This window comes from Pelophylax lessonae, assembly GCF_965119305.1.
Source record: "Pelophylax lessonae genome assembly, chromosome: 2".
NCBI lineage: Eukaryota > Metazoa > Chordata > Amphibia > Anura > Ranidae > Pelophylax > Pelophylax lessonae.
The window spans coordinates 293,765,976-293,778,547 of NC_138769.1; the positions used below are offsets into that span (position 1 = coordinate 293,765,976).

Consider the following 12,572-nt stretch of genomic DNA (forward strand, 5'->3'; position numbering starts at 1 on the left):
GACAGACCCATGAGATCCTTGCTCTCCTCTATGGGAGATCGGATGAAAATGGACCACCTGTCCGTTTTCATCCAATCCCATCTGATCCTCCAGACGGATGGAAAATAGGGTTTCCATCCGTCTGGATTTCACAGACAGGATCAGATCGGAGAGCAGTGGGTGTCAGCGGACATGTGACCTCTGCATGGAGCATCCGATCAGGTCTGTCTGAAAAACTGACAGGCGGACCCGATTTAAAAGCCCGTGTAAAGGTGCCCTAGTGTCAAAAAGCTAGACAGAGAAAAATAGTTTGCTCTTCACTCTGTTTCAGGGCTTGATATATTTTCCAGGGATTCAACAATTTCTCCCTACCAGGAGTAAATCCAGCACAAACATAACTTTGACAGCAATCTGGCCCAGCTCAGTGCTCAGTCTGTTACACAGACTGATTATAAACATCTATACACTGCTACACTTGAAACATGAAGTTTCTATTCTTTAAAACCCTGATATGTGGTCGTAGTCAAGGTGCCCAGTCCACGCTTCCTTTTCTTGACAAAGTTCTAAAGGGCAGAATAATTTGATTTGAGTTTCTGTCAAAACCAGCGCCAATCACATCTGAAGCCCATTTTACTACAGCACTTAGCAGCAGATACAGTATATCGCATCCCAAACCAACTGATGGGCTTCCTGGGGCTGTCTGCCACTTACTGTAAACCTCACCCTCAGTTTACACCTGGGGCCCTATAGTACTGGATGCAACCATGCAGGGCCCTTGAGAGAGCATCCACTTATTTAACGGTTTAAACAATTTTTTAAAATAAAGATATGTAAAAAATCTGGCATGTTTGTTAAAGGAAACTTTATTTATGATAAGCGGTCACATCTCCTCAGAGCCATTCTTGTAAAAACAAAGAAACACCTAAGGGTTTTTTTTTTTTTCTTAACTAGAAGTTTCATTACTGGTTTTTCATATACATATTTTCTTTGATAGGGGGGTGCCCTCAAATTCTCCTCAATATACTGCAGAGAATACCAAAAATTGTCAGACAATTTCTTCCTATTCCTTGATATGCAGGAAATGGAAAGCATCTGAGACAATATTTGTCTCAACTGGAGCAGTTGCCTAGAGCAGCCAGTCAGCTTTTACATTTTCATTTTCTAAGCTGTGTTGAAAAAAATGAATACTAGAAGCTGACTGGTAACTATGGGCAATGGCAACAGTTTATCAATTTCCCCTAGTGTGTCTTAATCGTTAGTCTACTGTCAAGTTGTGCATACACAAAGATATGCTTTATTAATTAAAAAAAAAATCTCCCCTAAAGTACACCTTGGATATCATTTCTCATTATATTGTTATCTGAATTGGGTAACTGACGTGTTGTTTACATTTGAAGAAACAAGAACTATGGACATCTTTTACTATGAAGACAAAAAAAATTCAGCTGCACACCACCGCCAGTGAAACAGTGTTTATTGGAACAATACAATACAAGTGACTGCCACCAAGACATGAGACATGAATGAGGTTGATGTGTTTCACACTAACATCGTGGCTTTGAAGGAGCGTGGTGTGCAGCCAAATTCTTTTTGTCATCACTACAGCTACAGGAGCGAGTTTGGGCTAGCACCCAGTACTTTTGGATTACACTCATCACTGCTCTTTCCTTTCCATCTTTTTTCTACGGACGGTCAATATATATGTACATATCAAAACAATGAGGAATCCCCTGAGGGTTCCTTATAGAGATTATTAATAAACAAAATGGAAAAATAAAGTATGTTTTTCAATATATATATATGGCAGTACATCTAATGTACATCAAAAAATTGATACACTACGCCAGAGGGGGATGCGATTTTTTTCCTGTAATCTTTGGAATTATTGGTATCCCCCATATTTAGGTGGTTTTTAACATATTTTGACAAGTTATTACCCAAGTTTACCCCTTTTTCTGCCACTCCAATTTTTGTGGGTTTTAGTGAATATAAACATGCAGATTTTAACACACTCTTAGCACCAACAGGAGTCAAAATTAGTGAATTAAACAATGTACAAATGATGGTTCCAAAGGTCACCAAGAACAAAGAGCTCCACAATAGGTTCAACAACAACAATAAAAAAAATATATTTTTAACATAGTAGGTTAGAACTTCTGTCTGGCTTTTAGAGCAATGTTCCAGTGGAGATTCCCCTCACTTTCTTTTCCAGCTCCACTGGTCACCGGAGGACCCCTTTAGAGACCTGGATATTAATGGAGACCTGACAGAAGTTCTGACTCTTACTCAATCTATGCAAAACTAAAAAGTGTAAAATTGACCTTAGTGCCACTTTAACTGTGTACTACTGTGATATGAGGTAGTTCTTGCATTGTTTCAGTAAGGTAATTGCGGTACTTGTATGAGGTTTCCACAGCTTTATTTAAAGCAGGCTCAATCCTTCTTTGGCAATGCTGCAATTCAGACTGTTGAATAAGGTTAAACATTAACCATTTATTAATCTATTCATAACAGAGCTATGAGCAACTATCACTTAGGCTTGATTCACACCTAAGCATGTTTGAGCACTTCTGTAGTGCTTTTTGCTGTGCTTTCCACAGGTTATTACTGTGATTTTGCCATGACCTTACCACGATTTGTGTTTTTTAATGCTTTTTGGTCCCTGACCCTTTCCAAAATTGCAGAGGCACAAAAATGCATTGATGTGAACGAGTTCCATAAGAACCCATGTTGAAAAAATGTTGTGCATTTCTGCAAAATGCATTCTAAATATTGTTGGTGTGAATGAAGCCTTAAAGGGCAAATGTGACTAAAACGTATGAGTCGAATATGTAATTGCTAGTATTGTCAAGGGATAACATGGTAATATTGACAGAATTTAAACAATACTATAATAATGAATCATAATTAATATAATACTATAATAATGTATTGTATTATATAATACTATAAAAATGAAGCATAATTATCCATGAGTCTAGTAGCTTTTCACCATTTTGGCCCCGTTCACACCTAAATGTTTTGTAACTTGTAGCTCAACAAGCAAAATCCCATTGTACTCAATAGCCTTTGTTCACATCTGAGCATCCTGTCACTTGCAGCTGAACGCCTGTCGCTCAAAAAAGTACAAGAACTACTTTTCAGGCAGATTTTAGTGTTTTGGGCCCCGAAGACTTCAATAGGAACCCCTATTTGAGCTTTGTGCAGGTATTTTTTAGCCTATAACCAAAAAACCGAAGCTTAAATACACATTAAAAAAGCTTGTAATACTCTGCTAAAAAAGTGCCTGTATACACCTCTCAAAAAAGCTCACATAAAAACTCCCAAAAATCGCTCTGCTCAGATCTGATCAATGCAGATTGAGATAATGCTTTCTGGCATGCTGATAGTAATAATACACATCTGCACAATTAAAATGTACTGATTTTATGTCACCCTACTACAGAAACAAATGGGATATTTTGTACTTTCTTTAAAATACTTTCCTCCAGTTGTTCAATGAAGTACATAACAGTTCTTCAACCCTTAAAAATAGCTGTGGCCACTAGGAGGATTGGACATTATGCATTAAAAAGGGTACAGTCCCATCTATAGGTTATACCCTTGCACATGCAATTTGGGCTCAGGTCTAGCAAGCAGCAAACAATTGGAAGAAAGAATACAAAAAAAGGAAAAAATGGGTATCTTGGGACTTTAACGGTGCATATTTGCTTAAAGTATTGATCTAGTCAAAAGACACATAATATAAAAAAGTATCAAACTTTTTTATTGAAAAATTGGATTAAAAACGTTCAACTCACAAACATTAAGACAGAAAAAGAAAAATGGAAAATACATGCCAAAGGGCATGAAATGTAGATTGGTCCTTTACTCTAAAGGAGTTTGACCGGTTTCGCCAGAACAGGCTTCTTCAGAAAAATAGCGTAAACACAGATCCCTCTATTGGGTGAAACATACACATGTCAGAACAATTAAGTTCATACATAATATAAAAAGTATACAATAGCGCATATACACATAGACCTATGTTCATGCATGTTGACCATTTCCCACCCGGTAGAACCCTGTATACTAAAAAAACTGATCCATACCTGTAAGCTGGAGCAGATATTGAGAAAAGAGAATGTATGAGCCCAAATTGTGGAACCCAGCAAGTCCAGGAGCCATGCAGGCACGGCCCGCTAATGGTCTCCCGCAGAGGGGATAGAGGAGCCAAAAACACAAAGATTATACCTAATAAAGCACAGCAGTGTTAAGTTAGCCTAGAGTGCTGAGTAAAATTATATAAATTTAGAAATGATAAAACCAATTACTGGGCCAAAACATATGGTCAAGTTCAGCACAGAGAGGGTTAAAATCACAGTCTAGACCGGACATAGCACAATAGGACAGAGGTCTGAAGATTCTCAATTCATAAAGATTTTTTCTTCCTCACAAGGACAAAAAAAAAAACCAAAAAATATCAAAAAGTAAATAAGGGGGAAAAATAAAAGTGGAAAGACCCCCTAAGCAATTCATGGCAGGCAAGTGGCAATGGACAATGGAGAGCCCATAAAGATGTATCCAGGTATTTCACTTGCAACAATGAAGATGTTGAATGTATAGCAGGAATTATCCACCTGGAATTAATACAAACCCAGGTGCATATGAGTTAATGAGTATAAGGAAATGGCACAATAGAATAGAAAGATAAAGAGAGGGTAAGAGATACATCATAAGATAATTTCCATAGATAGGAAGCAACAGGTCTGCTGACCCCACATCAAGTTACATCCACACCTACCACTTGCCACAAACTGCCAGGACTTCTGATCTAGACCACATCCAAAGAGCGTCTGCTACATGGAGAGATCAGGCTCCATTTAAACCCCCCTCCACTCTGCTGACGTAGAACGCCAAAGCAAAGTGCGGACGTGATAGGCTGGAGGCTTGGAAGAAAGAAAGGAAACCTTCCAGAAAATATCTTACCTGTGACAAAAAGCCAACAACATGAAAACAGCCACCCAACAGAGGAGAGGGAGCCGTGTCCTATATATTTTTTCATTTTTTTTTCTATTATTTAACTAGGTGGTCTTTTTTCAACCTATGCAATTATGAACAGAGAAAATAGTTTTACTGAGAGTACAAAAAAAAAACAGAATTTTTGTAAAATCTTACCGTAAAATTCCTTTCTCTGAGTCCTCCGACAGTCGCCGCCCCTAAGTCATCACTATTGGTTATTGACTTCCGCTCCGCAGGAGTAGCTAGGCACAAGACTTAGTTAAAAGAACAAAAGCATTTAGCATAGACTCACCAATGGGGGCTGTCCCACTGGTCAACACCCCCCTGCAGTGATCCCTCCCAACTCAGTTTGGTAGAATAGCAGTAGGTGTACAAGAAAAAACCCCAAAAGAGGGGCGGGGGCGGCGACTGTCGGAGGACTCAGAGAAAGGAATTTTACGGTAAGATTTTACAAAAATTCAGTTTTCTCTTACGTCCTCCAACAGTCGCCACCCCTCATAAGTCATCACTATTGGGATGTCCCAAAGCAGTGTAGACATGAGGGGTGGGAGACGCAACCGTAGAAAAAGGCAACGCAGTACCCACATCACAGAAAGGAACCTTACACATACAGTAAGAGAACCTTCTGGGCAACGGAAAAGGCTCAACAGGAGCAACAGCCCAGGAAAGCAAATAACCCAGGGTATAAACAGCCCCAACAGCCAGGGACCCACAAAAAAACAAGGGTCCCCTATGGCACTGCCGCACTGAGAACCTTGCGGCCAAAGGAGGTATCAGCTGATGCCAGAACATCCACCTTATAGAATTTGGAAAAGGTGTGCACCGACGACCAAGTCGCAGCCTTGCACACCTGGGCCATCGAGGCCTGATGCCGGTAAGCCCAGGACGTACTCAATGATCTGGTAGAGTGCGCCTTAACAGGAAAAGGTGGAACCCGTTCCTTCAAAGCATAGGCCTGTTCAATGGTCTGTCTGATCCATTTGGCAATGGTCGCCGCAGACGCAGCCATGCCCTTCCGAGGTCCCTCAGGAAGGACAAAGTGGGAATCCAATTTCCGAAAAGATTCAGTGGACGACAGGTACACCCTGATCGCCCTGACAACATCCAAGGAATGCAATGCAACCTCCTTAGGATGCTTAGGCTTCGCACAGAGCGAAGGCAAAACAATGTCCTCATTAAGGTGAAAATCAGAGACCACCTTAGGGAGAAAAGACAAATGAGGTCGAAAAATCACCTTATCCCTGTGAACCACCAGATAAGGAGAGCGGCAAGACAACGCCGCCAACTCTGACACCCTGTGTCAACTTCTCACGTACCTGACTGATGAGCCCGATAGTGCAGAGGAAGGCCTCCCTTACGTATCTGACTCGCGGCCCCTGGTAGAGCAGACAGGTGGCACGGGAGAGCAGAATGGTATGAGGGCCTGGCGGGTCAGCTGTTGGACGGGTAGCTCCAAGGTCCCTGATGCTTTAAGAGGAGACAACCAGCAGGTAGGAGGATCCCAACAGCAGGCAGGCAGAAGGACGGAACACCCGAGTCCACACTCACTTTGGGGGCTCACAGGCAAACGGATCAGTTCACAGGCCGGGGGTCAACAACAGGCGGGCGGCGTGGAATCCAAAGGAGCATGCAGGTTCAAGGTCAGATGGGAGCCGAGGTCAGGTGCAGGCAGAAAGCAAGGGAAGTCCAAAGTCAAGCCGGGTCGTACAGGAGATCAATCATAGAAGCTGGTAAACCGGAGCAGGGGTCACAGGAAGCTGCAGATCAGACAGCAAGGACATAATGCTGCTGCAGAGTTTAAATAGAGCAGCCTGTTGCCAATCACTGCAATTAGGCTGCAGACTCTGCACTAAGTTAACCCCTTAGGTAGCAGACCCATGACACCCTGCGAGCCGAAGTGATCGCCACTAGAAAGGCAACCTTCTTAGACAGCAGAGGTAACGATATCTCCCGGATGTTTTCAAAGTGAGAACGTTGTAATACGGACAGAACCAAGTTCAAGTCCCATGGAGGTAAAGGCTCCCTCCGGGGAGGAGCCAAATGTCGCACACCTTGAATAAAGGTACGAATTAAGGAATGAGACGCCACAGGGCGTTGAAAAAGAACAGCCAGTGCAGAAACCTGGCCCTTTATCGTGGCCAGCGCCAGGCGCTGGTCCACACCAGTCTGAAGGAAAGCCAACAATCTCGTCACCGAGTATGAGCGAGGAGAAAACCTGCATGCTCCTTTGGACTCACACCAGGCAAAATATGCTTTCCAGGTGCGGTAATAAATCTTACCGGACGAGGCTTTCCTAGCCTTGATTAAAGTAGGAATGACATCTGGGGAGAGACCCCTGTCTCTCAGGACCTGGCTTTCAACAGCCAGGCCGTTAAAGCCAGCGACTGTAAAGCAGGATGGAAGATCGGTCCCTGAGACAGTAGATCCTTCCGCAGTGGCAGCCGCCAAGGAGGCTCGACCGCCAGGTGAACAACGTCGGCGTACCAGGACCAGCGTGGCCAGCCCGGCGCCACTAGAATCACCAAGTGCGGTTCCGAGGCCAACCTGCGAAGGAACCTGGTCAACAACTGAATCGGAGGAGAGGCATACATCAGACGATACTGATGCCAAGGGGCCACCAACGCATTTCGAGGCGTCCGCCCACGGATCACGCGTTCTTGCCACGAATCTTTCCACCTTGTGATTTAGCCGAGACGCGAACAGATCCACGTCCGGGGATCCCCACTTCGCACACAGCATTTGGAAGACCTCTGGGTGCAGGGACCATTCCCCCTGGCCCAGGGTCTGGCAGCTCAGATAGTCGGCCTGCCAATTCTCCACACCCGGAATATAAACTGCTGAAATTTCCGGGACATGAGTCTCGGCCCAAGACAGAAAGTCGGTCACCTCCCGGGCCGCCCGGGCACTCCTGGGGCCCCCTTGGTGATTGATGTAAGCCACCGCGGTGGCATTGTCCGTCTGTACCCGAACAGGATGGCCCCGAAGTCGATCCGACCACTGGAAGAGACAAGAGTTTGATCGCTCTCAATTCCAATATGTTGATTGGAAGGGAGGATTCCTCCCCCGACCAAGTGCCCTGGGCAGACAGGTTGCCCAGGACTCCACCCCAGCCCAACAGGCTGGTATCCGTGGTAATCACCGTCCACAGCAATGGACGGAAGTATTTTCCTTCTGACACAGCCGGGGACTGAAGCCACCACAGAAGATCCATTCTGGTCCGGCGACTCAATGAGACACTCAGATCCAAGGACTGAGGTAGCCTGTCCCACCTGGCCAGGATCTCCGCTTGAAGAGACCGTGTGTGAAACTGAGCAAAGGGTATCGCCTCGAAGGCCGATACCATCAACCCTAGGGACCGCATGCAGGTCCTGAGTGACGAGGATGGCTTGTCCCTGAGGTACCTGATCTCGTCCTGTAAGGTCCGGATCTTATCCTCCGGCAAGATCACCAGCAGAGTCCAGAACCATTCCCAGATAGGGAAGACGAACCGAGGGAGACAAGGTCGACTTCTGTACGTTGATGGTCCATCCGAACTCCTGGAGCGTCTGTACCGTAGTGGACAGATCGTGCAGCAGGTCCTGGCTGGCACTTGATCTTAAGAGGAGATCATCCAGATATCCCAAGACCGCAATGCCCTGTGCCCTTAGCAGGCGCCAACACTTTGGTAAAGACCCTTGGAGCCGAAGCGAGACCGAAAGGTAACGCCACAAACTGATAGTGGTCCTCCGCTATTGCGAACCGAAGGTACCTCTGGTGACCCTCGAAAATGGGGATGTGTAGGTACGCATCCCCCAGGTCTATAGAGGCCAGGAATTCCCCTGGACTCAGGGAGGCCACCACCGAGCGGAGAGATTCCATACGGAACTTCCGAACGCGCACAATGCGGTTCAGCGCTTTTAGGTCCAGAATCGGACCTTGCCCTCCTTTCTGGGCACAGATTGGAATAAAATCCCAGAAACCTGTCCCGATGAGGCACCGGGACGACAACCCCCTGGGCAAAAAGGTCCTGCACCGCCTGATGCAGGTCCCTCAGACGCCCCGAGGTCAGATGAAGATTTGAGGGAAAGAATCTGTCCGCCGGCCGGGAAAGGAATTCGATCTTGTACCCTGACCGAATGATTTCCTGAACCCACCTGTCCGGAATTCGGAGCAGCCAAGGTTGGAGGAAACCGCGCAAACGTCCCCCCGCCCCTGAAACGGATGAGGGCGCCCCTTCAGGCAGAGGCGGATTGACCTGCCGCACCAGCATTGCCGGACTTCTGCTTGCCCGCCCAGGGCTTCTTCTGGCTGCCTTGGCCCTTGAAGGGCTTGCCCTTGGTTTGGTTCCTAAAGGCACGAGAGGACCCTTGATTGGGTCGAAAGGCGGGACCCCGCTTGCCACGAAAGGACTTGTTCTTCGGGTTCTGGGGCAGCATCGTGCTCTTGCCCCCCGTGACGCCTTTTACCAAGGTATCCAACGCCTCGCCAAAAAGGCGAGACCCTGCATAGGGAAAATCAGCCATTGTTTTCCGTGATGTCAGGTCAGCCGACGAGCTCTTCAGCCAGATCAGTCGACGGTTAAGTACCACGACACTAGACAGGCGCGCAGCCAAAGGGGCCTCATTTAAGGCCGCATCGCACAAGTACATGACCCCTTGGTGAATTTGATCCACCATAGCCAGCGTGGCAGAATCAGACGCGACGGTGCGCCTAAGCACCGTAGTCCAATCCGCCACCGCCTTAGCCACCATGACGGACGCGAAAATAGGTTTGAGCAAGGAACCCGCCACCATGTAGGAATGGCGGGCAAGAGACTCCAACCTCCTGTCCGTGGGATCCCGGAACACCGGGGTCTCCTCAGTGGGAATCAAGGTAGCCTTGTTTAGCACGGCCACAGTGTGATCCACCTGTGGAGGCACACACCAGCGCGAGTCCGTAGACGGCGCAAAGGGATAAAGCAGTTTAAACTGACTAGGTACCGTGAAAGGACGTTTTAAATTGCGCCATAGTTCATTCACAGTGTGATGAAACTCAGCGGGGCAGGGAAAAACCTGCGCTGACTTGCGGGTCCTATGTGTACCAAACGAGGACACAATGCCCGGAGGACTGGGCTCATCCTCCAAGTGTAGTGTTTCTTTCACAGAAGAAATGAACTCATCCATAGTCACGCGTTCTTCAGGCGACCCCGGGGGAGAATCGCCAACCCCCTCCACCTCCCCCTCAGACCCCAGTGGGTCCAGGGACGAGCGAGACCCTGAAAAGGGCACGCCAGCCACAGCAGCCACATCACCATCTGAATCAGAGGAGAAAGACAGTCTAGGCCTTTTCCTAGCAGCTCGTTCAGCCATCAGCACCTCCATTTTGGACACTTAAGACGCCACTACGGCGGCCAAATCAGGTATATCAGGGGGTACAGCAGGACTGGGGTCCCCCACAAGGGCTGGAGGGAATTTGCTGTCCTGAGATTCCTTTGCCCAAGTTACAATAAAAGGTACAATAAAAAGTACTGGCCCTTTAAGATCGCTGCGGAGTGCGCAGCCCACCGCTACATGCACAGTGAACACAGACCCCCAAAAGGAGAAAAAACTGAGCCAGAAAGGACAAAACAGGGAGTTATGGAAGAGACAGTCTGCAGAGCCCCCACGAAGTGTTACCACACTGATCGCTGCTACAGAGGAAAAGGAAATGAGGTCATCAGAGGCTGAACTATAAGCTGCAAGACCCAGGGAAAATGGCTGCCCATAGAACTGAATGGGAGGCTTCGGCAAGATGGCCGCCGACATGTGCTCGGAACGATCGTTTTGCCACACACAAGATGGCGTCGGATGGTGCCAAAAACACACTACACAGCATGCAGTTACCAGCCCACAGTGAAGCCAGACATGCTTGCCCATACCTAAAATGGCGGACCGCACGGTTTTCACCCGCTGCGGCCGCCGTACACACAGTCTGCACCCCCAAAACACCGCAGTGACACAGGGGAAGGGGCCCCCAAAACCACACAGCACCGCAGCGCATGTAAAAGAGACCCCTGCAGGGATCGCATCAGGGAGCCCCACACAGGCACAGACATGGGGAAAACACAGCAACACAGGACTGCCACCCTAGACAGAGGCCCCACACAGAAGGAACTTACCTGTACCGGATGGCGTGGGGTGCCTCCATGAACGGAAAGCCTCTGACAGGGAATGCCATTAGCCAAGAATAGGACACTGCAGCACCGCAGATGTGTCCAGTGAGGTAGCCACCTCAAAGGCTGCATCCCTGCTGCGAACAGGGATGGGTCGTTCATAATGATGAACACATGGCTGAACGCTCGATGGCGGGCTGGCTGGGGATCCCTCTGACCCTCTGCCCTGGAGAGCCGGGGCGGCCAATCCATCTTCATCCGAAGATCTGACTAAACTAAGCTGACAAAATAAACAGCTAGTAAAAGAAAGAAAAAACGGACATTTGCAAAGAAAAATCAAAGAAAAAATATTAGAAAGGCTGAGACTGAAGCCCCAGCACAGGGAAGCCTAACTACTCCTGACGCTAGGCAGAGACAAACTGAGTTGGGAGGGATCACTGCAGGGGGGTATCGACCAGTGGGACAGCCCCCATGGGTGTGTCTATGCTAAATGCTTTTGTTCTTTTAACTAAGTCTTGTGCCTAGCTACTCCTGTGGAGCGGAAGTCAATACCCAATAGTGATGACTTATGAGGGGCGGCGACTGTCGGAGGACGTAAGAGAAAACTGGATTTTTGTCTTACCGTAAAATCCTTTTCCTTCAGAGGTTCACTGACAGACACAGCTTCAAGTCTTCAGACTATTGGGCTTATGCTCTCTCTCTCTAGGAGTAGGACTAGTCGGAAACTTTTTTGGTTACTTACGCCCCTGGGGCAGTCCCAGAGGGTATACTATTACTTCCTGCTGTAGGACTTCAGTTTGTAACATTCAGTGTCAAAATAACAAATAACTCAACCCCAACAGAGGGGCAGGTGCTGTGTCTGTCAGTGAACCTCTGAGAAAAGGATTTTACGGTTAGACAAAAACATAGTTTTCTCTTTCGTTCACTGACAGACACAGCTTCAAGTATTCAGACCATTGGGATGTCCTGAAGCAGTGTCAACATGAGATGTGGGAAAAAAAACACAGCAAACACAGAATTTCCTACAAGGCTAAACATAGCCAACAGGTAATAACAGGAGCTCAACTAGGAACAACTGGAGCTCACCACCAGGAAAAACATTACACCCTCAAGAAGCGGAAGCCCTTGCAACCGCAGCCTGCAAATCTTTGCAGCCAAATGCTGCATCCGAAGATGCAAGTACATCCACCTTTGTGAATGTGTGTACAGATGACCATGTAGCCATCTTGCACACCTGAACCCCTGACACCTGATGACGGAAGGCCCAGGAGGCACTAAGTGCCTTTGTAGAATGCGTTTTAACAGGGAAAGGAGGAACCTGACCCTTAATGGAGTAGGCCTGCACCACCGTCTGCCTGATCCACTTGCAAATGGTCGCATCAGATGCAGCCTGTCCCTTAGAAGGTCCATCCAGAACAAATAATCAGAATTCCTAATAGGTTCAGTCACCGCCAGGTAAATCTGAATCGCCCTAACCACAACT

General features: G+C 47.1%; 1 protein-coding gene across 1 annotated transcript in view; it reads right to left on the reverse strand.

Moving 5' to 3' along the window:
- Positions 1 to 2,312: 2,312 nt before the first annotated feature.
- The window catches only part of CCND3 (cyclin D3), a gene marked incomplete at both ends in the record, with an annotated part of 88,908 nt that continues 78,648 nt past the window's right edge, over positions 2,313 to 12,572 (reverse strand). The window contains one exon of the mRNA XM_082248033.1: positions 2,313 to 2,444. Within this exon, the coding sequence (XP_082104159.1) occupies positions 2,313 to 2,444 (132 nt within the window). The remainder of the gene's footprint in view (positions 2,445 to 12,572) is intronic.